Here is a 25,539-nt window from a genome sequence, read left to right as displayed (position 1 = left end):
CTGTAATACACTACAGGAAGTGTAGGGGGCGATATGGCTTCTACTGTTTCATTTAAAAAGTGCTCTGTAATGTTCATATGATCCACAGTCACTCTGACAGACTGTAATACACTACAGGAAGTGTAGGGGGCGATATGGCTTCTACTGTTTCATTTAAAAAGCTCTATAATGTTCATATGTTATTGATTCGCTGCACCATAAAAGAAGGAATCACTTGTTGCACAGTCAATCGATTAATTGAATACAGGAAAAAATGTCTTTGTTGCTGCTTCACCCTTCACACTGGTCTAATTCCTCAGAAGCTGTGTTGCGGTTTCAGAGTATGAAAGTGATTTTAGTGATTTTAAAGTGTGATCGTGTCTCACCAGTCTGTTGGCCTCGTCTTCGGCGCGGGAGGCGATGGCTAAAATCTCGGAGTTCGGGTTGAAGCGCAGCGAGGTGGCGGCTGTCAGCAGATTCATCACAGCCTTCAGAGGCTTTGGAGACGATTCCTGCAGACACGTCTTCTGGGAGTAGATGTTCACCACACCGGACTGAGAGCTGACAAACAGAAACACACATTCAGCATCGTTACACACCGACTTACAGGAGGTGAACAACTAAAATGTACATTCTCTCTCCCCTTACACATAAACGCAGCGCCATCTCGACTGCAAATACTAAAAATACTTCAATGACTCTAAAGATACGACTCGATGATCATTGACCAAAGACAGATTCGAAAAAACCCCAACAACCCCAATGATTCAAATGGGGTCAAAACCCAGAAAAGTTCAGCTCCTCTGTCTAAACAGGACTGGGATGACGTTTCAGGGATGCTGGCGTAACCATGGCAACGTAAACAACCCTACAGCTTTTTAAAGCTTTTATTTTCTGGCAGTAACCAGACTTCGAATCTGTGTGAAACACTGAATTGCGGAGGTCTGACGACCTGCAGGTCAAAGTCTTTTGTATCTGTAATGCCGTCGTCATGCTGTTGGCTCTGTATTTTGCGCAGTGTGGTCAAAATGTTCTTCTTGAGGTGTATGACATCAAATTTTATGGCGTATTTTTGCTCGCTGCAGGGCTGGTGTGCTCATGCAAGTGTTTTTGAGGTGTTTCCGTGTTCTTGTGTGGATGCAGAGATTTTCAAAAAAAGATTTTTTTTTTTTGAAAATTAAGCAAAAAAAAAATGGTTTTTATCCAGATACACGTGGACGAGGCCTCTGAACGCAAAGAGGCAGGAGCGATTAACTCTGTTTGCTTTCATGTTCATTTTTCACACAAAACACAGCAGAGGAGAAACATATGGTTACAAAAAATGGAACAGACCATCAATATCCGTAAACTAGTAACAGGGAGTTCATCAGTTTATTCAGGTTGAAATTCTTTCTTTGGTGTGAGTTTTATCATAACCATCACACAGTACGCCACAAATAAGCTCAGATAACGATGTACAAACAGTGCAAACCACACTAACGTTATCTCGTTTAGCTGAGTGTCTGAGTCAGGGATGTTTCAGTCACGTTTCAGATGAAAATGAAAGCACATCAGACCCTTGATGACCTCTCGCCGGCCAGTCTTCTGGGGTTAGCATTAGCCTAGCATGGCCTAGCAATGCTAACGTTTCCTCTCGTAGCGCCTGAGGAGCCGCCTGACTCAGACGACTGTATAAGCTTCCATTACTTGTTTGCTAGTGATGCAGAAACTAAAGAAGCAAACAGACACCAAACAGGTCTTGGCTTGTCGACTACATTTGGGGTATGACTGTAAACTTTTACTTTTCCCTACATTACCCTTCTGAGACTTTGAAAAGGACCCTTAACTGCTCTGATGCCTCAATTGATGTTTATTGTGAGGACACTCCCTGTTTAGGCTTTGAGGAAATGATTCAAAGGCGTTTGTGTGATACTCACCCACAGGCCACATACAGACCGTCCCGCGACACGGCCAGAGACGTCCCCCTCACGCAGCCCTCATCCACAAACCTGTTCATACATTTACTGCTCTTCACATCCCAGATATACACCTCACCCTCATCTGAAACACCAGCACAACAGAAGAGCACTCAATTATAAACAAACACAGATTTACAGATTTACTCTTTATCTGTTCAAAGGAAAAATCAGTTGTCAGCATTTTCAGTTAGAATCTGTGTCAAAACATTTCCTACAGTACTGTTTTTGTGGATATGTTTGATCTCGAGTTATCATAATATCAATATTTGGATTGTAATACCAAAGTACAGAATCATACCAGGTATTACTATGGCAAAAAAATCATTATCTGAACTCTAATGCTGTGTTTACATGTTGGTGATGGAAAAAAACTGCATTCTGTGCCTCACATCGGTACATGACCAACAGCGGCATGCGGCCATACAATGGCTGTCATGGTGACAGAGTTACCGGTGTAAAAGGATGATTATCAGAGGACAGCTTTAGCGGTGAGGGCTGTTTATTTACGGTGGTGAAAGGCAGGAGGCGCTCTGCACTCTTATTTTGTGTTTCAACTTAAAGCCCTACTTCCAGTGGTTCTCCACAGAACTATAAATTCTTTAGGACACCAAAAATCAGCCTGTTACTCTGACTGCGCAAAGAACTTTTTTTTATATGTTTACTTATAAGAGTGCCGAGCCCACCACAAAATTAAATAATGATTCCTCCTAATTCTGTTTTCCACTGTTTTTATCGGGACGTACCGGAGTTGCTGAAGATCTTACTGCCGTCTCCAGTGAACCCTGTCGCACAAACATTGCCGTTAATCTTCATACTTCGGACCACCTCCCTCGTCTGAAACACAGAGCACAAATCCTCGTTACCAGACTGTTTATGATGAACTGTTTCACTCAGTGCTTAAAATACACGTCTTTAAAGTTGAAAAATGAAAAGCTGAATAAAACTCATGTCGCATTGATTCTGAAGTGAGATTCAGTGTCCCTGATAATCATTACATGAGCGATCAGGATCACAGCAAATAGTAGAGCTGTCAGGATTACTCTATTAAAAATTGATATTAATTAAATTAAATTGATAAAATATATTCTTGATGTGGCTTACAGATTAGTTTGCTATTTAATGATAAACAGGGTTTATAGGTCACTACAGATATTTACTGCCATGTTCAGCAGATTCTCCACAAGGGGGAGCTCTTTGTGCTTAAACTGCTATCGTCACTGAAAGGGAGGAAACCCATACCAGCAGGATCTCACTGATGCATGTATGTTTGTAGTTAGTAATGTAATTTATATGAAGCAAAAAAAAATGTAAAAGCTTTTCTGGTACAAATTGAGAGTTTATGAAGGAAAAGGTTTTGTGTAACCTGTATGGACTGAACTGATCAGCAGACAACTGACAGGCTAACAGGCTCCTCCGATAACATTCAGTCAGGCCTCACTGAGTTCACTGTAAAATTACAGCATACAAAATACACAATCTGCCAACTGAATGTCTTAAGATTGAAATTCCTATAGAAGCTCTAGCAGAAATTAGCTGGTGGTAGTTAGTGGCACTCAGGCTACTTCTAAAATGAAGATTTCTGCAGTAAACACTGCTTTAACTACACATACAGCTGTGACACGGTCATGAAAACACTGCTTGAAAGCAGCATTTTACCTGCAAAAACCCTGATAACGCACATTTTAAATCCTCCCACTGCTCTCGCTTAGGAGAAAACACAGTCCGATTGATATTCATTTTTGTATAATTTTTTTTTATCCGGGATTTGGCATAAGAAAAAATAATAAAAAGAAGAGATCTACATAATATGTTAGGATATGAACATTTTTGTTTGGTGTTTAAAAAATATCAAAAAAACTTAATAATTAATAATGCAATCAGCAGTGACAGCGCTGGTTTGAATTAGATCTACATTCTCATTTACACAGAAAAGAAAGTTCAGTTTATTACATAAGAAGAAGAGAAATGATCTTTCGGCTTTAAGGCTGGAGGTTCTAAACAGTGAGCTGAAGTATCTGTACCTTCATGGTCATGAGGTGCAGATATCCTGAGGAACCTGTGAGGAGCAGAAACTCCCCATCTGGAGAAACTTCAAACTCCTTCACCCGCTGCTCATCCAGTCCTACAGGAAACAGAGAACAGTGACTTAGAACAACTACTACTGCTGGAGCTGTTGTTGATGTAAACTAAATGGGTGGAGCTAAACTGCTGTAGGCTGAATGGGTGGGGCTAAACTGCTGTAGGCTGAATGGGTGGGGCTAAACTGCTGTAGGCTGAATGGGTGGGGCTAAACTGCTAAATAGTTGCTGTAGCTCCTGCTCACCTCGGACTCTGGGCACGGGGATAACTTTGCCCTCTATCATGTCGTAGATGTAGAAGAGCTTGTTTTTCATTCCAGTGGCCACCACCTGTTCACCATTAGCACTGAAGGAGGCCTTATTCACCGGAAACCTCTCCAGGTGGATGCTCTGGATCTTAGGGTTGGTCTTACCGTCCACCTGAAAACAAGCAATGATAGAATTTTTGCTTTAAATTTTCTTTAAAAAAAAAAACTTTAAATTTAATGTTTTATCTATATTTATCTTCAACATGCAGCTTCATGCTCATCAAAGTATCTTCTTAGTATGAAAAATGAAGACCAGGAGCCGTATTACAGAAACGTCTTAACTCTGAAATCTGATCTGTTTAGTTTACTCCAGATAAGAAAACAGCATCACACAAACATCCTAACGAGACTAAACCTCCTAAATCCTGTCCTAACTTTAGGATGAACCCCAACAGCGTCCTCACTTCTGTTTAAGGTCCGTTTCTATGGTTTTTAGGCAGCTGTGTCAGCAGCATAGTTCACTACCAGCATAATGAGCTCCATTTATCTCTACTGTAAAACACTGCTTTCACTGTGAGATGATTTTCTTTTCTAACTCTGCGTTTTAAAGATCTCAGACGCTGCAGACTCGATCTCCACCGCCCCTCTGATCACCTTCCTGTGTTAATGTTGATGATGAAATATTACAGTGATGGTGGTGAATAATGAGGAGACGGAGCTGAATGTGTGTCTGTTTATTAGGAGGAGTAACGTTAATGCGCTCGGCTAAAGCGTTTGGGAAATGGAGACTGAAACTGGGGAGCGGCGACGCTCTGATAAACAGCAGGGGGCAGTGATCATGCGAGTCAGTGGTTTGATGTGTCAGTTATGTGAATGTGTTGTCTCTCGCCACTTTATTGCACTGTGTGACATAGTGTTTGATGTAAATTAGCAAAAAAAATAAATAAATAAAATAAAGAGAGAGACATCAGTCACGTCACATATACACTGCTTAAAATTTCAGCACCCCCAGCTTTTCACACCTTTTCACATCCCTGCTGTTAAACCTACTACTCAGTAGAGGGCGCTACCTGGAAGAGCGAGATGGTGTGGTCCAGTCCAGCCGTCATGACCACCTGAGCGGAGGGGTGGAACTGCACCGTGGTCAGCCGATCCTCACTCGGGTTCTCACTATTAGCGTTCAGGCACTTCTTCAGCTGCAGAGCAGAGAGAGTTCCACTGTTAATCAGTCATTAAAGCAGGACAGTTCTCTTCTGACCTGGTTCTAGAGGGCTGGTGTCCAGTCAAATATTCAAATACATTCAGATTAGAATTTGAATTCTTAAAGCGCAATTCCAGCATTTTTCCCCAAAAATGTTACCCACGATTAGATGGAAAGATGGAAACAGAGTCATTCAGAGTGGTTTGGTGTGAAACGCTCTGTTCTAGATAAACTTACTGAGTCAGAACTGTTCACAGTGGTGGTGACAGTTATGCTCTGTTCCACCACTGTACTTTTGTCACTATGTTACTGCGCGAGATTATTTAATCCGTTGTCATCGTAGCCCTGGACAATGTGTTTATCATGGAGATGATATCACCACAATAAATTACATCATAATATGATTTCCAGAGCGTATTGTGAGTGGCAAAAATATAATACTTACGCGATACTTTCAGAAACGTATATGATACGCGATATGCCACGATATTTATTTTTTCAGACATCTGGTCAGTTGGAACAGAGAAAAAAGAACCTACGTTTTAAAAAATACCATCAAACACATTGATTTTTATTCAATATCTGGCACTAAATCCAGTTAAACTGGACTAATTTTGCTCTCTTTATAATGAAACATGCGTTAGTCAGTTTCTACAAGCACTGACGATAAACACATCATGAAAAACAGAAATTATGGTACAATACAACACAGTATCACGATAATACAGGGAGATTCACTCGCAAGAGGCCCCGAATATTCTGTATTAACTCTCTCTAGGACGTAGCAATCTGAACCAAACAACGTGCCATGTGCTCCTCAGTATATGGAGCTTTGAACAAACCGGATGCCCCTGCGTCGGAGAGATGAGGTAGGTGCCCGACAGCCGTCACAACGTTTAACCTCTCTAATGCTTGCCGACATGTTCAGGAACATTGAGCGCCGCGTCGAAATGTGTCTGGCAGAAAACGGAGATCACTTCCAGCATCACACGTAATGCAATCGATTACACACACATCAAGGTATGTAGTGTATTTTTTTGGTTCGGATTTCTTCATCCTAACGGGAGATATAACAGAATATTCGGGGCCTCTTTCGAGTGAATCTCCCTGTAATATATATTGTCATATTGCCCAGCCCTAATTCAACCTGACTGAAAATTCTAAAACTCAAACGTTCTTATTCCTAATTTATTGAACACAGAGGAATTCCTTCTCACTGGACAGGAATTAGGGTTCCACGCCTTTTGACTATCAGACGCTACAGCGCTAAAACAGCCATCGTCCTTCATTCATCACCAAAACGTAGAAGAGCAGTTCTGATGTTACTAATTCACTGCACAAATACAAAAACACAGAACACCATATCCACCTTAATAATTCCTTTAGGGAGGCTTTCGGAGGAGCCGACGTAGTTGCCGGTCTTCTTCAACAGTTCACCGTCCTCGTCATCTTCATCCTCTTCTTCATCGTCGTCGTCGTCTCCTTTGAAAGAAAACAGAAAATACAGAGTTTTCAAGCTGAACGGATCATCAGTGTGGATGATTATGGTGGACACTGATGAAAAAACAATCAAGAATTGATTATTAATCACCTTTTTTCTTACTTTTCTTCACACTCTTCTCAGCCCAGGAAGGAGTTCCACCCATCGCCCTCTGGAACCTGTCAGAACAGACCAGTTATGTTTTAACGTTCAGTGAACGACTGCACTGCACTGCACTACACTGTGCTGTTTGTTTTCCTTCTTTCCCCTCTTTCCTGTGTTCAGTGGTGAATCGTGAGTATTAGAGACTAATTAGGTCTCAAGTTTGCACCATAAATCTTCAAACTCGGTCAAAACTTCTATAATAATGCTACTTTCTGTTAGCACCCCTATGGGATTCTAGTAGTATGTTAGCGCTAAGCTAACGTTGATTTATTTTGCCGTTCTAGATTAAACAGACATCTGAAGCTTTTAAGTCATTCCATATGTTTTATCTGAATCTTGTAACAGGCTTTATCATATATCTGAGCTTGTATGTATCAGTTTTACAGTGACTCAGTAAAGAGTTCTGACACAGAGCTGCCGCCGCTGTTTCACATTCTTAACAACTGAGCAGAACTTAGACTACAGCTCTTACTCACAGTCAGTGATGTATCTAGAACCTCCAGAAGGACTAGAGTGATAGATAGAGCTGCCGCTGCTGTTTTCCATTCCTAACAACTAACCCAAACCTGCTTAGACCAGCAGGTTTTACTTACTGCTCCTTTAGCCGCTCCTGGAGTTTCTGTTTGGACATTTTGGATTCTGCGTCACTCTTCTTAAAGTCTTTTCGAAACCGATGTGTCATGTCGATCCTGAAACAGTGAGAAAGAGCTTTTAATCAGACAATCAAAGAACAAAAACATGAGTCAAACACAAGCAGACCAACAAAATTACAAAAGCTGTAACAAAATTACGTACAAGATTAGTCAACCTCTCTACAACACCCCCTACACTTCCTGTAGTGTATTACAGTCTGTCAGAGTGACTGTGTGGATCATATGAACATTATAGAGGCTATTTAAATGAAACAGTAGAAGCCATATCGCCCCCTACACTTCCTGTAGTGTATTACAGTCTGTCAGAGTGACTGTGTGGATCATATGAACATTATAGAGCTTTTTAAATGAAACAGTAGAAGCCATATCGCCCCCTACACTTCCTGTAGTGTATTACAGTCTGTCAGAGTGACTGTGTGGATCATATGAACATTATAGAGGCTTTTTAAATGAAACAGTAGAAGTCATATCGCCCCCTACACTTCCTGTAGTGTATTACAGTCTGTCAGAGTGACTGTGTGGATCATATGAACATTATAGAGGCTTTTTAAATGAAACAGTAGAAGCTGTATCGCCCCCTACACTTCCTGTAGAGTATTACAGTCTGTCAGAGTGACTGTGTGGATCATATGAACATTATAGAGCTTTTTAAATGAAACAGTAGAAGCCATATCGCCCCCTACACTTCCTGTACTTCAAAAACACAGGATGAAAAGTTTTGGCTGGATATAAAGGATGTAAACACTGACTTTGTGACAGACTGACGGGACGACACTGTAAACATGACTCACTCTTCCTCCTCAGCATCATCTTCATCCTCCCACGCTGCTTTTCTTTTGGCAGGAAGCTGAAGACGAGACTCGTTTTCCTCCTCTGAGTCACTCGAGGATTCCTCCGCTTGCTCCTCATCGCTCTCCTGCTCAGAGGAGGACAAAATAAATGTCACAAACCGAACAAACAAAATCTGAAAAATATAAAAATGATAAAAGTGGGTTTGACCGAACAATGTTAGGGCATGTCGGAGAAACGTATAAATTCAATATACATTAAAACTTCATGTTTATTTATTAGGTCTGTCAAACAAATAACAATTGTTTGTGTTGTTAATTGTAATTAATCTCCTCTGTCTTTTTGCTGTAATATACTACTGAAAGATGTAGCATTTTTATGGCTATATGAGTGGACAAAATAAGCATCATCAGAATGCATTTATTACTTTCAATAATATTTTCATTATGTGGATGCAGAGCATGAAGACGAACATCATGAAATCTCCACAGAGTGATAACCAACATCCAGTGAGAGCAACAGTGTCTGCACGTTCCAACCAATGAGTGTGTATACATACACTCAATGAATATATATCATATATACACTCAATGGGTGTATACACGCTATATGGACAAAAGTATTGGGACACGTACAGGAGCTTTTATGAATCCCATTCTAAATCCATCCCTTCTACTAGATTTTGGAGAGAGTCTGTGGGAATCTGTGTCCATTCATCCAGAAGAGCATTTGTGAGGTCAGACACTGATGCTGGACGAGAGGGTCTGGCTCACAATCACCATTCTAGTTCATCCCAAAGGTGTCTGATGGGGTTCAGGTCAGGGCTCTGTGAGGGTCAGTCAAGCTCTTCCACACCAAACTCACCCAGTCAGGCCTTTATGGAGCTGCTTTGTGCTCTGGGGCTCAGTCATGCTGGAACAGGAAAGGTTCTTCCCCAAACTGTTCCCACAAAGCTGGAAGTGTACAATTGTCCAGAATGTCTTGGTGCTGAAGCATTAAGATTTCCCTTCACTGGAACTGAGGGTTCTAGACCAACCCCTGAAAAACAGCCCCATATCATCATCCCTCCTCCACCAAACTCTACAGCTGGCACAGTGCAGTCAGGCAGGTAACGTTCTCCTGGCATTCGCCAAACCCAGACTCGTCCATCAGACTGACAGGTAGAGAAGTGTGATTGGTCACTCCACAGAATACGTTTCCACTGCTCCAGAGTCCAGTGGCGGCGCTTTACTCCACTCCAGCCGACACTTGGCAATGTGTATAGAGACCTTAGGCTTGTGTGCAGCTGATCAGCCATGGAAACCCATTTTCTGAAGCTCCTAATGTGCAGTTCTTTTGCTGATGTTGCTTCGAGAGTCAGTTTGGAACTCTTCAGTGATTCAACAGAAGACAGACATTGTGCGCTTCAGCATTCCCCCTGCTCTGTGAGTTTGGTGGTCTACTGCTTCGTGGCTGAGCTGTTGTTGCTCCAAGACGCTTCCATTTCACAATAACAGCATTTACAGTTGTCGGGGCAGATCTAGCAGGGCAGAAACTTCACAAACTGACTTGTGCAGAGGCGGCATCCTATGACAGAGCCATATTAAAGTCACTGAGCTCATCAGTGCGACCCTCTGCCAGTGTTTGTCTATGGAGACTGCACAGCTATGTGCTTGATTTTATACACCTGTTAGCAACGGTGTGGCTCAAACACCTGAACTCAGTGACTAGAAGTGGTGTCCCAATGCTTTCGTCTATATAGTTAGTGTATCACACATATTGTCTATGAGAATATATATCATATATATAGTCAATGTCATATTTGCAGCTAATGAGTGTGTATATTATATATACCATACATACAATCAGTGAGTGTATATACAGTGCACAGGTTTTCAGACTTTCAAGTTTTCTGCATTAAGTTTCAGATTCATCTTAAAATGGAATTTTAAGTTTCCACTTTCAATTCATTTTTTTTATCATCCTCCTACACCAATACTCCATAATGACAAAGCAAAGACAGGTTTTTGGAGTGTTCTGTCATTTTTTAAATAAAATAATAAATATCCCATTTACATAAGCATTCAGACCTATTATTATGATGCACAACTGAGCTCTGGGGCATCCTGCTTCTATAAAGCGTCCTTGAGATGCTTGTATAACATGACTGGAGTCCACCTGGGCCTGGTTGAATTCTCTGGACATAATTAGGACGGGCGCACACCTGTCTGTATAAGATCCCACAGTTGAAGGTGTATGTGTGAGTGAAAAGCGAGCCATGAAGTCTAGAGAACAGTCCACAGACCTGCCAGACAGGACCGTGTCAAAGCGTCATCATTCTCAAATGGAAGAAGTTTAGAACCACTAACAGTCCTCCTAGAACTGGTCACCCAGCCAAACTGGGCAACTGGGGATGAAGGGCTTTGGTCAGACAAGTAAGCAAGAATCCAATGCTCACTATGAATGAGATTCAGAGTTCCTTTGTGGATATTTTTACAGAAGGACAACCATCCATGCAGCACTCCACCAATCAGGCCTTAATGGCAGAGTGGCCAGACGGAACCTATTCCTCAGTAAAAGCACGACAGCCTGCTGGGAGTTTGCCAAAAGGCTCCTGAACGACTCTCAGACCGTGAGGAGTAAAATCCTCCGGTCTGATGAAACAGTGTGTGGAGAAAACCAGGCACTGAGCATCACCTCATTAACACCATCCCTACAGTCAAACATGGTGGTGGCAGCATCATGCTGTGGGGATGTTTTTCTGCAACAGGAACTGGGAGACAATCCAAGTCTGCTGAAGGGTTTGCTTTAAAACACATTTCAAAGCTGCATTTAGATGAGAGTGTTACAATCACATATTCTATCAGAGCGACACGCAGCGCTGCAGCTGGGCTTCAGCCTGAACTACTGCGGAAGAGATGAAGGATCAAACTAGGAGAGCAAATTAACAGTATTAAAACAGTTCATCACCAATAATAAAGGAGAATTCCAGCAATCTTCTAATTTCCTGCAAAACTAAATGGTTGACATGTAAAGAGAGTCATTCAGAGTGGTTTGGTGTGAAACGCTCTGTTCTAGATAAACTTACCGAATCAGAACTGTTCACAGTGGTGGTGATATAAACCAGACGTCCACCTCTAAAAGCTCCCTCACAGAAAGTTCCTACATGAAATGGTTATGAATTCACTGCCTGATGACTGAGACACTGTTTTACGATAGTTTTGGCCTTAAACTCCATTCATGGTGGAGGGATACATGCAGGGCGCTGTGAGGCAAAATAGTCCCCAAAGAAAACTTATTATTTTTATTTTCCGCTATTTTCCATCATCAACATTCCATATAAACTCAGAAGACTCGTGTAGGTTCACTGGTGGTTCTGGATAGTAAATAAAATGTCTATATTAGTGTTGTAGTCATGGCGACCCCTGGTTCCTATCACCACCACTGTAAAGACATCTGAACCATTTCACACCAAACCACTCTGAATCTCTCTGATTACATCTCACACTGAATTATGGAGGAACTGTGGTGGAGTTCCCCTTTAACTCGTTTATTTAGGCTTATTAATTACAAATACTCTTAAATATATAGGTGTTATAAAGGGTTCTAGGCACCACAGAAGAACCACTGTTGGTTCCCTAAAGAACATTTCGATGGAGGGCTCTCTGAAGAACCTTTCTTGTAATGATTTCTGTGACACGTAGTTTAAACTGTCTTGATTTATGAGACTTCGTTTTCGAATTTTCTGTTCCACCTTAAACGACGTTACAGCTTTTAAGGTGGAACGCAAAATTCGAATAATAAGCTCGTATCCTACAGATCTTGTTACTGAGTGACTGACTGTCTATAATACTGTAATACTGTTTTATTCCTCTTTAATTCAGAAATTCAGTTTTACCTCCAGTTTCTCCACAAGTTCGTCCTCAGCTCCGAACACGAGCTGCCGCAGCCTCTCCTCCTCCGGCTCCATCATCTCTGCTGACCAAACCCGCCTAAACCAGACTAAACTCCTGATTTCTGAACTTCAGCTGTGTTTATCGGCTCTGTGTGCTCAGCGCCATGTCTCCAGCACATGGGTCAGCCCTGGCTTCTTCACCGTCCACCCCGGGAGGCTTTACCGCCGCAGAGGAGTACAGCGCCCCCTGCTGACCTGGAGGAATACAAAGAAAAAACACACCGCACGTTAAAATGAATAATAGAAAAATGTACCAATTTAATAAAAAATAGATCTTTATTGTTGTATTTAAGCGTCCCAGTGATTAGGAATAATAATTGCAAGTAAATAATTTAAAAAAGAATCGTTTAATTTATAGAGCATTTTATACATGTAGCAGCGCAAAACTCTCACAACGGAAATAGAAAGGCCCCTCGCCCCTAGCACTGAGCCCTACCACTCAGCCCTACCACTGAGCCCTACCACTGAGCCCTACCACTCAGCCCTACCACTGAGCCCTACCACTCAGCCCTACCACTCAGCCCTACCACTGAGCCCTACCACTCAGCCCTACCACTGAGCCCTACCACTGAGCCCTACCACTCAGCCCTACCACTCAGCCCTACCACTGAGCCCTACCACTGAGCCCTACCACTCAGCCCTACCACTGAGCCCTACCACTGAGCCCTACCACTCAGCCCTCCATTTTGTGCGTTCTCGTCTAGGGGTAGGGTGTCCTGATTCTTGTTGAGATAGAGGAAGAGAGTGAAGTGTTGGGGCTACCTGACCTTCCAAACAGAGAGTTATGAGAAAAAAAGAAAAAACGGCAAGACGGAGAACAAGAGACCAAAGAAACCCACAAATGTGAGAATTTTATCCATAAAAAATTACAATAATCATCGTATTATCTTAGTTTAATGTCATTTCAGTGTGCTTTGGTCCTTTTCTTCATAACAAGCATAAAAAAATCACTAATAGCATGCTAATGTCTCGGTAGCTAATTTTCCTGTTCCTCCTTAAATGGCGCAGCAGTTACATTCTGGCACCTCAGGCATCAGAACTGCCGCTCCATTTAAGGTGGAACGGGAAAATTCAAACAAGAAGCTGGTGAATATCTGACTTCTCCTTCATATCACTGAAGAATTAGGGGTGGGTGATAATAAATAATTGCCCCCCTCTTTGAAGATCATATGATGCCCTAAATGTAACTAAAGCCCAGCAGTGAGGAGCTGAACTTTACCCTCCTCTGCTGTCACTGCAGACTGGCAGGGTCGCCTACAGAGCAGCGCTGGTAGCTGTTAATGAAGTGATGCTCTTTTTATTTGAGGGTCCCATTTCAGAGGGAAGATTTCAACCACTACCCTGTAACTCAGTTCCAAGGGGTTAGGATGACACTCGAAAACAAGGGTAGGGGTAAAAAGAAGAAATGGGACTGGGCCAAAATAAAAGCACAAAACATAACAATAAAATTCATTTAACAGATGTTGAATTAAAAAGATTTTATTTAAAGTGCACTAACTGAACTCAGCTTTCTGCTTGTATGGTTTAGTATGGTTACTAAATGTTTAAGCTCTTTAAGTCAGCGCAGACGGGTAACGCTGTGAGATGATTTTCAGTGATTGGCTGTTAAAATGTAAGGTCTATCGGCTTCAACCACATAAGGTTCGTTTTGACTGATGGACAAAGCTTCTCCTTTGGATGTCTGACAGTCACTATCAGAACTAGTGTTCAAAGGGGAATTCCACCAAAGTTTCAACATTCCTTCATAACTCAGTGTGTGAGATGTAAACAGAGAGATTCAGAGTGGTTTGGTGTGAAATGGTTCAGATGTCTTTACAGTGGTAGTAATAGGAACCAGGGGTCGCCATGACTACAACACAAATATAGACATTTTATTTACTATCCAGAACCACCAGTGAACCTACACGAGACTTCTGAGTTTATATGGAATGTTGATGATGGAAAATAGTGGAAAATCTCACAACACCCTGCATATCATGTATCCCTCCACCATGAATGGAGTTTAAATATATTTATATACATATATAAACAGCTGAAACACCCTGATTACAGTGGACTGGCACTTCCTCTGTAGTCCTTTATAGCTGTTTTACAGGGGATTCCCGCTCACACTGCTGAAGGGAAGAAGAAACAGAACAAGGCTGTGTAATGAAATTCAACTCCAGCTGCAAACAATGCAAACAGTGGCTTGTGGGGGCCAAGCACTATTAGCCAGTGCACTGGGAGTATCATATTTAAAGCAATGTTATGTAACAGTTTTACCTTAAACGAACAGCTTCAAAATCATTTTGATGGTACACTCAAGCATCAGAACACAGAGGGAGTGTGTATTCACGATAACACACTCCTCGAGTGTTCTATTGCTTTTATACAACAGTTAAATAAATAAAGTAATAAATTAATAAACTGGGCCGTGAACGCGGCGTTTAATATGTTTTAATGTTCGCAGTTCCTTCACCAAATTATAGTTCCTTAACAAGCAGCTTGTTGCTACGTCAGAGTAACGAGCTCCGCCCACTCGCTGCACAGCCGGCAGTTTGTTCTCCAGCTCCTTACACTAAATTCCCAAACTGTCATCACCACTGAGCAGCTTTTCAGTCGGCAGCTGTGACAGAAGAACAGCTGAACAACCTGGAATGAACCCAATACCATTTGCCAAACATGTAGTCTGATCTTCAGAGTCTGACCAAATCAGACCGCAATATCAGGTTTAGCTCAGTTTTGTCAATTTTTGCCAGATCAGTATTAATGTTGTTTTGTTCCAGCCAGTCTGTAAAGCATCTTACAGCCCATTTAGTTTGGTTGATGTCATGCAGATATTAGGCAGCTCGTGGGCTCAGAACTGGCCTATGTGCTCATTAAAAAAGCAGTCCAGGCTAAAACAATTCTTATAACTTCAGCGTGAATGGGCGGGGCTAAACTGCTGTAGGCTGAATGGGTGGAGCTAAACTGCTGTAGGCTGAATGGGTGGAGGTAAATTGCTGTAGACTGTATGGGTGGGGCTAAACTGCTGTTGGCTGTATGGGTGGGGCTGAACTGACATAGGCTGAATGGGCAGGCCTAAACGGATGGAGACTGAATGGGCGGGGCTAAACTGCTGTAGGATTAATGGGCGCAGTTCAACCGCTGTAGGCTGAATGGGCGGGGCTAAAGTGTAATATATAAATGAGTTTGCTATTGCTGTTTAGTTTCCATGTATGCACTTGAGAGTGAATGTATGTTCCTGTTTGCATGCTGCATCAAACTCTCTGAGGACATTTTTTTCCATGATATGGGCCCTTTAATGAAACCCTGTAATTGTGGACACAGTATTTAGAGTGAAATAAAGTGCATAGTGCTTCTTATATAGATGCATAAAACAATTTTTAGGCAGTATTTTTTTTTTTCGCTTTGGTTTAACCAAGCCTTTATTTATTTATTTATTTTTCATAATGCTTGCACTTACTATTTGCACACTTTGTGAAGCTTAAGCTTTATTTCTGTGTATGGTGCTGTACATATAACAATAACAAAAAAATGACATAATAATAATTATTATTATTATTATTGCCACAGTGGTGTCAGACGTGGGCTAATGACGGTGGAAATATGTATTACGAAATTATATTTAAAAATCGGACATTTTTTAAGTCTGTAATAATTCACTGTTTAAAATGCGCTGTATGAACACACCCCGCGCTGTGTGAACGCGCCCGGCCTTTATAAGCGCGCTCCCGCGGCACTTTCTCTCCTCTTCGTTCATACAGCTCGGACTCTCCGCTCCAGCACAGGGATAAAAAGGTGGGGCATAAAGGGCGAAAATACCACTTTTTACTATTATTTTAATTTTTTTTTGTTACACATTTATGTGGAGACTTTAATTGCAGCGCTGATTACATTCCGCTGCATAAAATTCCTGTACTTTACTGTGAGCCCGTTCCACCTTAAATGGTGCAAAGTAAATGGTAATGGCTGCACCATTTAAGGTGGAACGCAAAATTCGAACTCCAGCCTCATGAGAACTAGCAGTGGGAAGGTAACCTGGATCAGTTACCTTTAAATATTGTTTTTTAGAGACATTCAGTCACGCAGCTGTTCGCTTCCTATTTATGTAACGTAATTTACATGAAATGTACTAAATTATCGTTGGAGCATGCGGAAGTGTGCTGTGCAGGTGGAGCCAGCTGTGTGTTTTGCGGCTTAAAAATATTTTTAATTTGTTAAATTGCCTTCCAAAGATCTAATGAGGAGTGTAGAGTATCTTTCGCTTTAAGTGTCATTTTTACTGGCGCCTTTTGGTTCGTGTTGGAGAAACGCAGCAGGACTTTTGTCCCCGATCTCTGATCTACACATAATGTCCGAGCTTCGTCACTATGGAGGCGATGATGTGTAGATCAGCGGATTTCGCCTTCGCTCGCCGTTCCAGTCTTTAATCCCCACCTCGCTGTAGCTAAGTGTACCGAGGATAGATTAAACCCATCAATCGTGTCGGGTTTATGACTCCTGCAGTGGCTTTGGTCGTTTAATTCGGGATTTTTGTCTCTTGTAATCCTCTTGGCCTTTAAAAGCTGATGGAGCCCGGAGAGCATGTGGCACTAACATGGCGGAATGAGTGCTGCTTTAACCTCCTTAAGCACTGTTCACTTTACAGCTCGGACAGAAATAGAGCTGCTTAGTATGGCGATAATGTATGGGCTACATATGAGCTATAAATACACCCCCTCCCAACATATGGCTGCTTTTTTCATTTTAGTTTTTTTTGGCGGCCTTCTGTTTCAAACTGCAGACTTTTAATTTGTAACGTACTTGATTTGGTAGCAGTTTGACGCTGACATTCTGAACCTGTTTCAAGATGTTATTTTTATTTATTTGTCATCAAATGGTCGTGGTCAGACAGGGCAAGGACAAAAGTATGTAAAAATAGCAAACAAAACGAAGTAAAAGTAAATTGCACATTAAAGTGCAAATATATATGTAGAAAGCACTGAGTTCTAGATAGGGGGGAAAAATCACCAGCCTTTGAGAATAACCCCATCTGCACCATTAATTCAAGTTAAGCTCTGTATAATTTTATTTTAAAAAAGAAAATCTGCTTTGTTTAAAGTTTAAAAATATAAAAGGGCCCATATAATGGAAAACCAAATGTCCTGATCATCTTTTAAGTGAAAATCTGATGTAGACTAAGTTTTAAACTAACACTCCAGTCCATACATAGAAACTGAGCTGCTAGAACAGCCTGTTTTGAATCCATTGTTTTTGTGAGGTCACAGAAACCCAACCGGTTCAACAGGCAGCAGTTTGGTACCATTCAGTTACACTAAGCTGTCTCAGCCTGGACTGCCTTTGCATGAGGTGCAATACAGGGCAGCCAGTCAGAACAGGGCTCATTTACATATCAGTCTTAAAGGCACAGTAACAGCCAGCCTGTTTCATTCTGAGGGATAAAGAGAAGTTGGAAAATGGTCATAAAAATGAGTTATGACCACTTCTGGTATGTAAAACCACACAGACGATCTTAGTGGACCTCAGTGAGGAGGGGAAAATAAAAAAAGGCTGGGTATGGGCTCTTTACTTTTAAAGAGGTCATTCTGTTGCTAAAACACCACTCTTGTTTTTCAGTGCCATGGCTGCCAAAACTGAACGCACCTTCATCGCCATCAAGCCCGATGGAGTTCAGAGGGGCCTCATCGGAGAGATCATCAAGCGCTTTGAGCAGAAGGGCTTCAGGCTGGTGGCCCTCAAGTTCCTCCAGGTTTGTAGACGCGTGACTCTTCCTCCTCTCCTGGTTCCCCTCCCTTACTCCAGCCGCTCTCCTCTGTGGAGTGGTCTGGCATTGACAGGGGAAACAGCACACACTCTGCCACACACGTCTACTGCCGTCTGTCAGTAGGGGTCAGGTGGTGGAGTGGACACTGTTCACCAGCTCTCTAAAGCTGAGTGCTTTAATGAGGAATCTTATCGTACACCTGTGGATCCTTTACCTGCAGAATCAGCATTAGAAAACTAAGTTTGCTTGCCAGCTGCCTGTTACATCGCCTGTATCATGATGATTGGGCTAATAGAAACTATTAAACAATTGAAGTTATGTTAACGTATTAAATCTTTTCACACTCCTGTAAAGTTTGTTTCTTACAGCAACCATAATTTTGTTTTCCCTGGCACAGCTAAGATCATGAGCGAGCCGTTTCTGAGCTGAATCGGCCGTTTTAGGCTGTTGACACCTTGTAGTCCACACCAGAGTTTGGGGTTTCGTGTTTTCTATAAAATCAAAACTTTTACTGGCCTGTCCTTGCATACCATCCTAAGCCCAGAGAAATTGCTCCCCTTCTTGATTTCTGGCAGCAGTATGTCAATTTTGACTTATCTTAAAATAACTTGATCTTAAAAAAGGTTCCTCAACGGTTCTTTAAAGAAAATGGTTCTATTCAGAACTATGAACACTCAAAGAACTGTTTCCATGCTTAAATGTTTCTTTGCATGGTGAAAGCGTTCATCAGATTGATGGAGAATGTGCTGTAGATGGTTCTATATAGCACCAAAAAGGGTTACAGGCTTGACATTGTAACAATAGAATGTTGGAGCTGTGTAGAACACTCCATCCAAAGAACGCTTTCACCATGCAAAGAAGCATTTAAGCATGCAAAGGGTTCTTTGTGTTCATGGTTCTGCTTGGAACAGTTTTCTTTACTGAAGAACCATCTTAACAGTGTACTATGCTAAAATGATGACTTACTAAATCTAGGGTATTTATTTTGGGATTAGGTCGATGTTTGTAAGATACCATGTCAAAATTTACTCTGAATGTTTACATGACTCCTTACTGACTTAGTGTTATTTATGACCTATTAAATTAAAGTAGGTAATTATGGTGACCTAGTAAGTCATTGAGATACTAGGTGTAAACTAACATGCTTCTGTGAGAAACAAAATAAATGTACATTTTGTTTTTAATATAAATAATATATAATCAATTTAATGTGTTCTTGCCCATTATTGTGCTTGACATCTGTAGCATCTGGTTTCTACATGTATTGCAAAACGTCAGAAATAAACCTGAAACACTGCTGTAGGGCGACGAGTACCCTTCTCTGATATTACAGGGTGATGGAGTGAAGCACACTCTGATCCTGTGATCTGAGGATTAATGGAGATGCATTAATGCTGTTGTGAACCTGCTGTTACTGCACTTCAGCTCCTCCCAGCTGAACTGATGTTCTCCTGCTTCCTTTTCTCCAAACAGGCGTCTGAGGAGCTGCTGAAGCAGCACTACATTGACCTGAAGGACAGGCCGTTCTACCCTGGACTCGTCAAGTACATGGGCTCTGGACCTGTGGTCGCCATGGTAACCGCTTCCAATTCACCTCCATGATTCCATGCAGCAAACAAGTGGAGCAGAAGCCCAGAGAGATTGGCTCTCTTTCCTGCTATGCTGAAATAATTACTGTCTTGAAATGTCACTATTTTGGGATTGTCAGTGTTTTTGGACACTTTGTTTCTTATTTTTTCCTGAAATCTTAAAATAATGACATTTATTAAGGCTTATTAAATTTTAAGAAAGTAGGGAATTATTTTGGCATTGTGTAAAAAAAAAAATAATGATTTAATTTACACTTACTAACTAACTTACTTACTGCTTCTACAAGAAACAGAAGAAATGTGAGGTTTCTTTTGTTGCACACTGCAAATCTTAAATCTAGTTATTATACTCGTCAGAATATGAATAAAACCATGTAGAAATGGACACTTTAATTAGTTGTAGCTGGTGAAATCCTCTTTCCATTGGCAGACAACTGATCGTTTCACTATTTACTGGAATGAGACCTCTTTACCAGAGAGAATTGCTTAAAGCAAGTAAACGTGGAAAGAAGTTAAAGCTTATTAGTCTTATAATGAGAAGTTGGATCTTGATACTTCAGATTTCACTTTGCTAGACTTTATTTTTGCAGGACTTGCATTATAAAGTGTCCAGAATAACTGAAAAGATGTTTTATGATGACCCCTCTGTGTGGGTGCAGGTGTGGGAGGGGCTGAATGTGGTGAAGACAGGCAGAGTGATGCTGGGCGAGACCAACCCTGCAGACTCCAAACCCGGCACCATCAGAGGAGATCTCTGCATCGAAGTTGGCAGGTGAGCTTCCACGTCCTCCACACCAGCGGTTCAGTCCTGACCCTGGAGACCCCCATCCTGCCCTCCCTACACACCTGACTGCATTTGGTGGCTACTTATTTATGGGAAATTGCATCAGTTTCTCAACATTTCTGCACTCGGAAAATAAGGCAATGTTTATTTAGTGTTCAGTGTCTGTTGGTGTGAATTACACCCACTTGGTCTCCTTCTGGACATCCAAAATGTCTGCAAAACAGTTTCTCTAGTCTGTTTTACCTCCCTGTCCTGAATCTACTTGGACAGGAAGATGCCATTTAAATAAGCAAATGGACCAATCACCAGCTGTTTGACTTGTAGGGGCAGACAGGTGTCAAAACGCTGCTATAACAGTCTTACAGGACATGTTGGTTGATTAAAGCTAAACTGGACATATTGGGCACTGAGTGTAACTGACTCTGCAAGCTGTGTCCATCTTGATTAATCAGGACTGGGTGGAGCCTGAGGGTAACCTGTAGGAGGGTCTTCAAATCCAGACCTTTTAATCCAATTTCCAGTCCAGGATTTTATTGTAGGTCGTTAACCAAACCATTCCGATAACTAAACGGCACCCTGGAGTCTGGTGCTGAACGATTTGAGGAAATATCCAGTTTCCTCACTGCTGTTTTGACTGCAATTGACTTATTCCTTTCCTTATTTAAAGAACACCTGCATATAATTTGTCTGGTTTGAGGCTTGAACGCGGAGTTAACCGGACTGCCCTGTAGTTGTGGTTGTGATGCTTCCGATTTGGTGTAACTCATCTGGTAGTTCACAAGCTCAGTAATAAGTGGGGAAATTTAACCAAATATCTACCACAGTGTTGACATTGTAGGTCAGAGGTCTTTAATTAAAATTCAATAAAGTCCAGTCAAAGAAAATTTCAAGCAAAAGTCCAGAACATCATAATGTTTAACTTGCATTATGACTCAGTGCCATATACTGTTTACCTAAGTAGCCTAGTAGGTATATCAACATCTTATACAGTCAACAACTGAATATCAGATCAAAAGACCAATTCAGTCATATTTCAACAACATTTACTGTCAGTTTTCTCTTTTTAGATCACGCCATGTGAAATAACTTCCCTCTGACTCACTTTCTTCTCCGACTGCTGTTTCTCGCCTCGTCCCTCTGCTGTGTGAGCATCACTCACTCGAGTCTCAGCTTATTGTAATGCACAGATCTGATTGGCTGAGTAGCGTCACGTGTAATTCTTACAATGCATGCCATTGGTCTCCCAGGCTGCTAAAGCTACCGTAAAGGCTAGAAAAGTTAGACCCATTAAAATAGGACCACCCAGTCAAAATTAAATAATTCTCCATAGTTTATCGGTTACAGGTCCAGGTCCGCATAGGACAGCGTCTGGGTCTGGACTTGGACCGTGGTCCGCCTATTAGTGACCTCTGTTGTAGGTGATAAATTGCTATTTGCAGCTAATTTTTAAAAATTGCAGTCTTTTGAATTTGTGATTCAGTATTAAGTCAGGTCCAGTCCCTTATCTTTACCCCTACCCCTTGTTTTCGAGTGTCCCCTTGCCCCCTTCGAACTGAGCTACAAGGAGTAGTGGTTGAATCTTTCAAACCTACCTTTGACTACAAAATCTAGGACCAGAAACTGGTTTCAAGGTCTGGATTTGAGGAACTCTGCTGTAGGACATGCAGTTAGCACCACGCTAACTGGTTAGGTTAATAATTGTTAGCTACATTAGCTTTGTAGCTCCGATGCTAAAACTACAGAACCAAACTTCAGACACCAAACGTGTCTTTGTTGACTACACTTGGGTTAAGGTGGGGAGACTGGGGGGAACTGGGCGTGGTCCTATGATGCTAATCCTGCTGAATGTGGGTTTTTTATAGGAACATCATCCATGGCAGCGACTCTGTGGACAGCGCTAACAAAGAGATCAACCTGTGGTTCAAGCCGGAGGAGCTGGTGTCCTTCAAGAGCTGTGCCTACGACTGGATCTACGAGTAAATCCGTCCTCCTCAAACTGTAGCTCTGCCCCAACTTGACCCTCGTTTCTGGACCATTCATCATCGCAATGCTGTACACCTGACATTTGTATCATGACCTGTCTGTTTTCTGACTGTGGAGCACTTACCGAATAAAACCCTTGAGGAAAATTTCACAATGGTTACTTGCAGTTATTTATTTTAACTTATTCGAGAGGGACAATAGATACTGTTCATATACTATGCAAACTGTTTACTTTAAGCCTCCAGCTAAGGCTAATTTGAAGCTCCTGACTGTGGTCAGGCCTTAAACAAAACAGCATGTTTGGTAGATCTTTATTTAAAGCAACCTGGAGGTGAGACACTTCCAGTGTGAGCTGAAGAGCTGCAAGCTTCAGAAACTGCAGGTAAATGTGTACAATGGAGGAGGGGTTTAATATTGTACAGCAAAAGCCTTGATTTATTAAAAACATGAGATTTAATAGAATCGTGTTTACACTGCAAAAACAGTATCTTGGCATGTAAAAGTATCTTAATATCTACTGTGTGTCATGTTGAGATTGTAAGTGCATCAAGATTAACTTATTTCTAGACATTTATCTGAAGTTCTCCCTATGTTGGCAGATTATCTTGCTTGTTTGAAGAGCTGTGCTATTCTTAATGCTAACTCTCACTTGCCAAGATCCTTTTTTTTTCCTTGTACTGAGCTATTAAAACTGATGCAACTCTGATCTGACCATTAAAAGTCAAGGCACTGTGCAAGGATTAGACTTTGCAGTAGGTATTTAGCACCCACTGGTCATGTTTTGCATAGTTCGGCTGTTGCCAAGTTTCAAGAGCATGGTGGAGGTCAAGAGTGGTCAGCTGTACAATGGCTGTTTGAATGCATGTAGCTGAGATAGGAATACAATGCAAATAAGGTAACCAGCCTTTTCTGACTAATTGTACGCTGAGCCTTGTAGAGCAACCATTAAAGGGGAACTCCACTGATTCTTTTACAGATCTCCCCATAGTTCAGTGTCAGATGTAAACAGAGAGGTTCAGAGAGGTTTGGTGTGAAATGGTTCAGATGTCTTTACAGTGGTCGTGATAGGAACCAGGGGTTGCCATGACTACAACACAAATATAGACATTTTATTTACTATCCAGAACCACCAGTGAACCTACACGAGTCTTCTGAGTTTATATGGAATGTTGATGATGGAAAATAGTGGAAAATCTGAAATAGGAAGTTTTCTTTGGGGACTAATTTGCCTCTGCATGTATCCCTCCACCATGAACATCCTTTTAAGGCCAGAAATCTTCTGAAAACGATCATAAAACAGTGTCTCAGTCATCAGGCAGTGAATTCATAACCATTTCATGTAGGAACTTTCTGTGAGGGAGCTTTTAGAGGTGGACGTCTGGTTCCTATCACCACCACTGTGAACAGTTCTGACTCTGTAAGTTTCTCTAGAACAGAGCGTTTCACACCAAACCACTCTGAACCACTGTGTTTACATCTTAACTGTTTAATTATTTAGAATATTTTGTAGAATATTACAAGAAATTCCTCTTTAAGCTTAGAAATATGTGTTTTCAACTATAGTGATCATGGCTGCATGAGGAGATGAGGTGGGTGTAATTCTCACACCAGCGCATACTAAAAACTAAAGAAGCTCCACAATAAATACAGCGTTTTTCCAAAGTAACCCAGGTCCAGCAGTATTTACAGTAATCTACATGTCCAAAAATATCTGGACGGCCCTTTTAATGAGTGAGTTCAGCTACTTTAAGGTCACCTAGATTGTATAAACTCTATAGAAAAGCACAGACCAATAGAATAAGATGCTCTGGAGCAGCCTAAGGTCTCCATGCCCAATGCCCAGCGTGGGCTAGAGGGGTCTAAAACCCCCCAGCATTGGGCTGTGGAGCAGTGGAACTGTGTTCTCTGGAGTGATGGAGCTCCATCCAGTACCTTTGGGATGAGTTGAAGTGATCCAGAACTGACCATCCAATATCAGTACCTGACCTCACTAATGCTCAATCAAATCCTCACAGCCATGTTCAACATCTAGTGTAAAGCCTTCCCAGAAGAGTAGAGGCTGTTACTGCAGCACAGACTCACTATTAACACCTTTGTTTCAGAAGAAACAAGTCTACAAACGTTTGGGCTGATAGTAAATCTCGCTAATTAAACTGGTCACTCATATGAGAGAGCAATAAAGAGGACAAAGCACTCTGAAGAACAGTCATTAATATTAATGAGCGGACCGTCAGTGAGAGTAAAGCAGAGTGAACTGCTGCAGTTGGAGCTTAATGTACACACTGATGAAGCTTATCATGATGTTGAAGATCACAGCAGAGGAGCTGTTTCACATTTCATTACTGAAACGTACGTATCGTCGCAGTCTAACCTCCGAAACGGTAGCTTTACAGGAGAGAGTGAAAACCATGTTTTTGAGATGTAATGAGATTTCGTTCTATGCAGTTTTGGAGCATTTCTATTGGCCCATTCATCATGAAATCTCCACACAGCGTAAAGGCCAGCTGGAGAGCTCAGCGATATATTGGAAGTGTACTAAACATGAAATACTCACACATATTGGCCATTTTATCAGAAACACTCATCATATATGACATACAGCAAAAGTGAGCGCACCCCTGTTCAATATCACTAAAATATCAAACAATTTAACGTATCATTTTATTAAAACTACACTTTAAATTGGAAAACCCGGATGACTTCTGTTGTGTTTAATTAAAAATAATCAGGTCAGACAGACTATACTGAAATTATAGACTTTTTGAATTATAGAATTATGTCGTAGAAAGTCAGTGAGTGAGTTTACATGCAGTCAATAATCTGATAACTGCAGACAATCAGATTTTGTCAGTAATCTGATCAACACATTTACATGCACTTCAGTAATCAGATAATGGGGAAACTCCAGGTCTACATGAGTCAGACAGTAATCAGATTTCTGCTTTGCAACCA

General features: G+C 41.5%; 2 protein-coding genes and 1 non-coding gene across 3 annotated transcripts in view; 2 read left to right on the top strand and 1 right to left on the bottom strand.

Moving 5' to 3' along the window:
* The window catches only part of utp18 (UTP18 small subunit processome component), a 14,847-nt gene extending 2,212 nt beyond the window's left edge, over positions 1 to 12,635 (bottom strand). The window contains exons 1-11 of the mRNA XM_036565835.1: positions 12,429 to 12,635; positions 8,554 to 8,678; positions 7,703 to 7,798; positions 7,056 to 7,123; positions 6,834 to 6,946; positions 5,334 to 5,459; positions 4,261 to 4,435; positions 3,959 to 4,059; positions 2,681 to 2,771; positions 1,896 to 2,019; positions 366 to 540 (exon numbers count right to left, since the gene is read on the bottom strand). Coding sequence (XP_036421728.1) covers positions 366 to 540; positions 1,896 to 2,019; positions 2,681 to 2,771; positions 3,959 to 4,059; positions 4,261 to 4,435; positions 5,334 to 5,459; positions 6,834 to 6,946; positions 7,056 to 7,123; positions 7,703 to 7,798; positions 8,554 to 8,678; positions 12,429 to 12,503 — 1,269 coding nt within the window. The 5' untranslated portion in view covers positions 12,504 to 12,635. The remainder of the gene's footprint in view (positions 1 to 365; positions 541 to 1,895; positions 2,020 to 2,680; positions 2,772 to 3,958; positions 4,060 to 4,260; positions 4,436 to 5,333; positions 5,460 to 6,833; positions 6,947 to 7,055; positions 7,124 to 7,702; positions 7,799 to 8,553; positions 8,679 to 12,428) is intronic.
* Positions 12,636 to 16,167: 3,532 nt separating this feature from the next.
* LOC118805198 (nucleoside diphosphate kinase B) lies at positions 16,168 to 22,738 on the top strand. The gene is made up of 5 exons (XM_036565834.1): positions 16,168 to 16,265; positions 18,084 to 18,216; positions 19,705 to 19,806; positions 20,480 to 20,592; positions 22,467 to 22,738. Exons 2-5 carry the CDS (start codon positions 18,088 to 18,090, stop codon positions 22,582 to 22,584), a joined length of 462 nt encoding a protein of 153 aa, XP_036421727.1. The 5' UTR covers positions 16,168 to 16,265; positions 18,084 to 18,087; the 3' UTR covers positions 22,585 to 22,738.
* Positions 18,250 to 18,378, top strand: LOC118806263. The gene has a single exon (XR_005007099.1). It is a non-coding gene; the product is annotated as a small nucleolar RNA SNORA49 (small nucleolar RNA).
* Positions 22,739 to 25,539: the final 2,801 nt, after the last annotated feature.

This window comes from Colossoma macropomum, unplaced genomic scaffold, assembly GCF_904425465.1.
Source record: "Colossoma macropomum unplaced genomic scaffold, Colossoma_macropomum, whole genome shotgun sequence".
Taxonomy (NCBI): Eukaryota; Metazoa; Chordata; class Actinopteri; order Characiformes; family Serrasalmidae; genus Colossoma; species Colossoma macropomum.
The sequence above is the reverse complement of the archived record's forward strand: the minus strand, read 5'-3'. Positions and strand labels throughout refer to the sequence as shown.

Bases quoted from the DNA above. Each gene is read 5' to 3' on its own strand.
- LOC118805198 (XM_036565834.1), top strand. From the start codon at position 18,088: ATGGCTGCCAAAACTGAACGCACCTTCATCGCCATCAAGCCCGATGGA. The intron at 18,217-19,704 runs GTTTGTAGACGC...TTCTCCAAACAG, and splicing joins TGGCCCTCAAGTTCCTCCAG to GCGTCTGAGGAGCTGCTGAA. The intron at 19,807-20,479 runs GTAACCGCTTCC...GTGTGGGTGCAG, and splicing joins CTGGACCTGTGGTCGCCATG to GTGTGGGAGGGGCTGAATGT.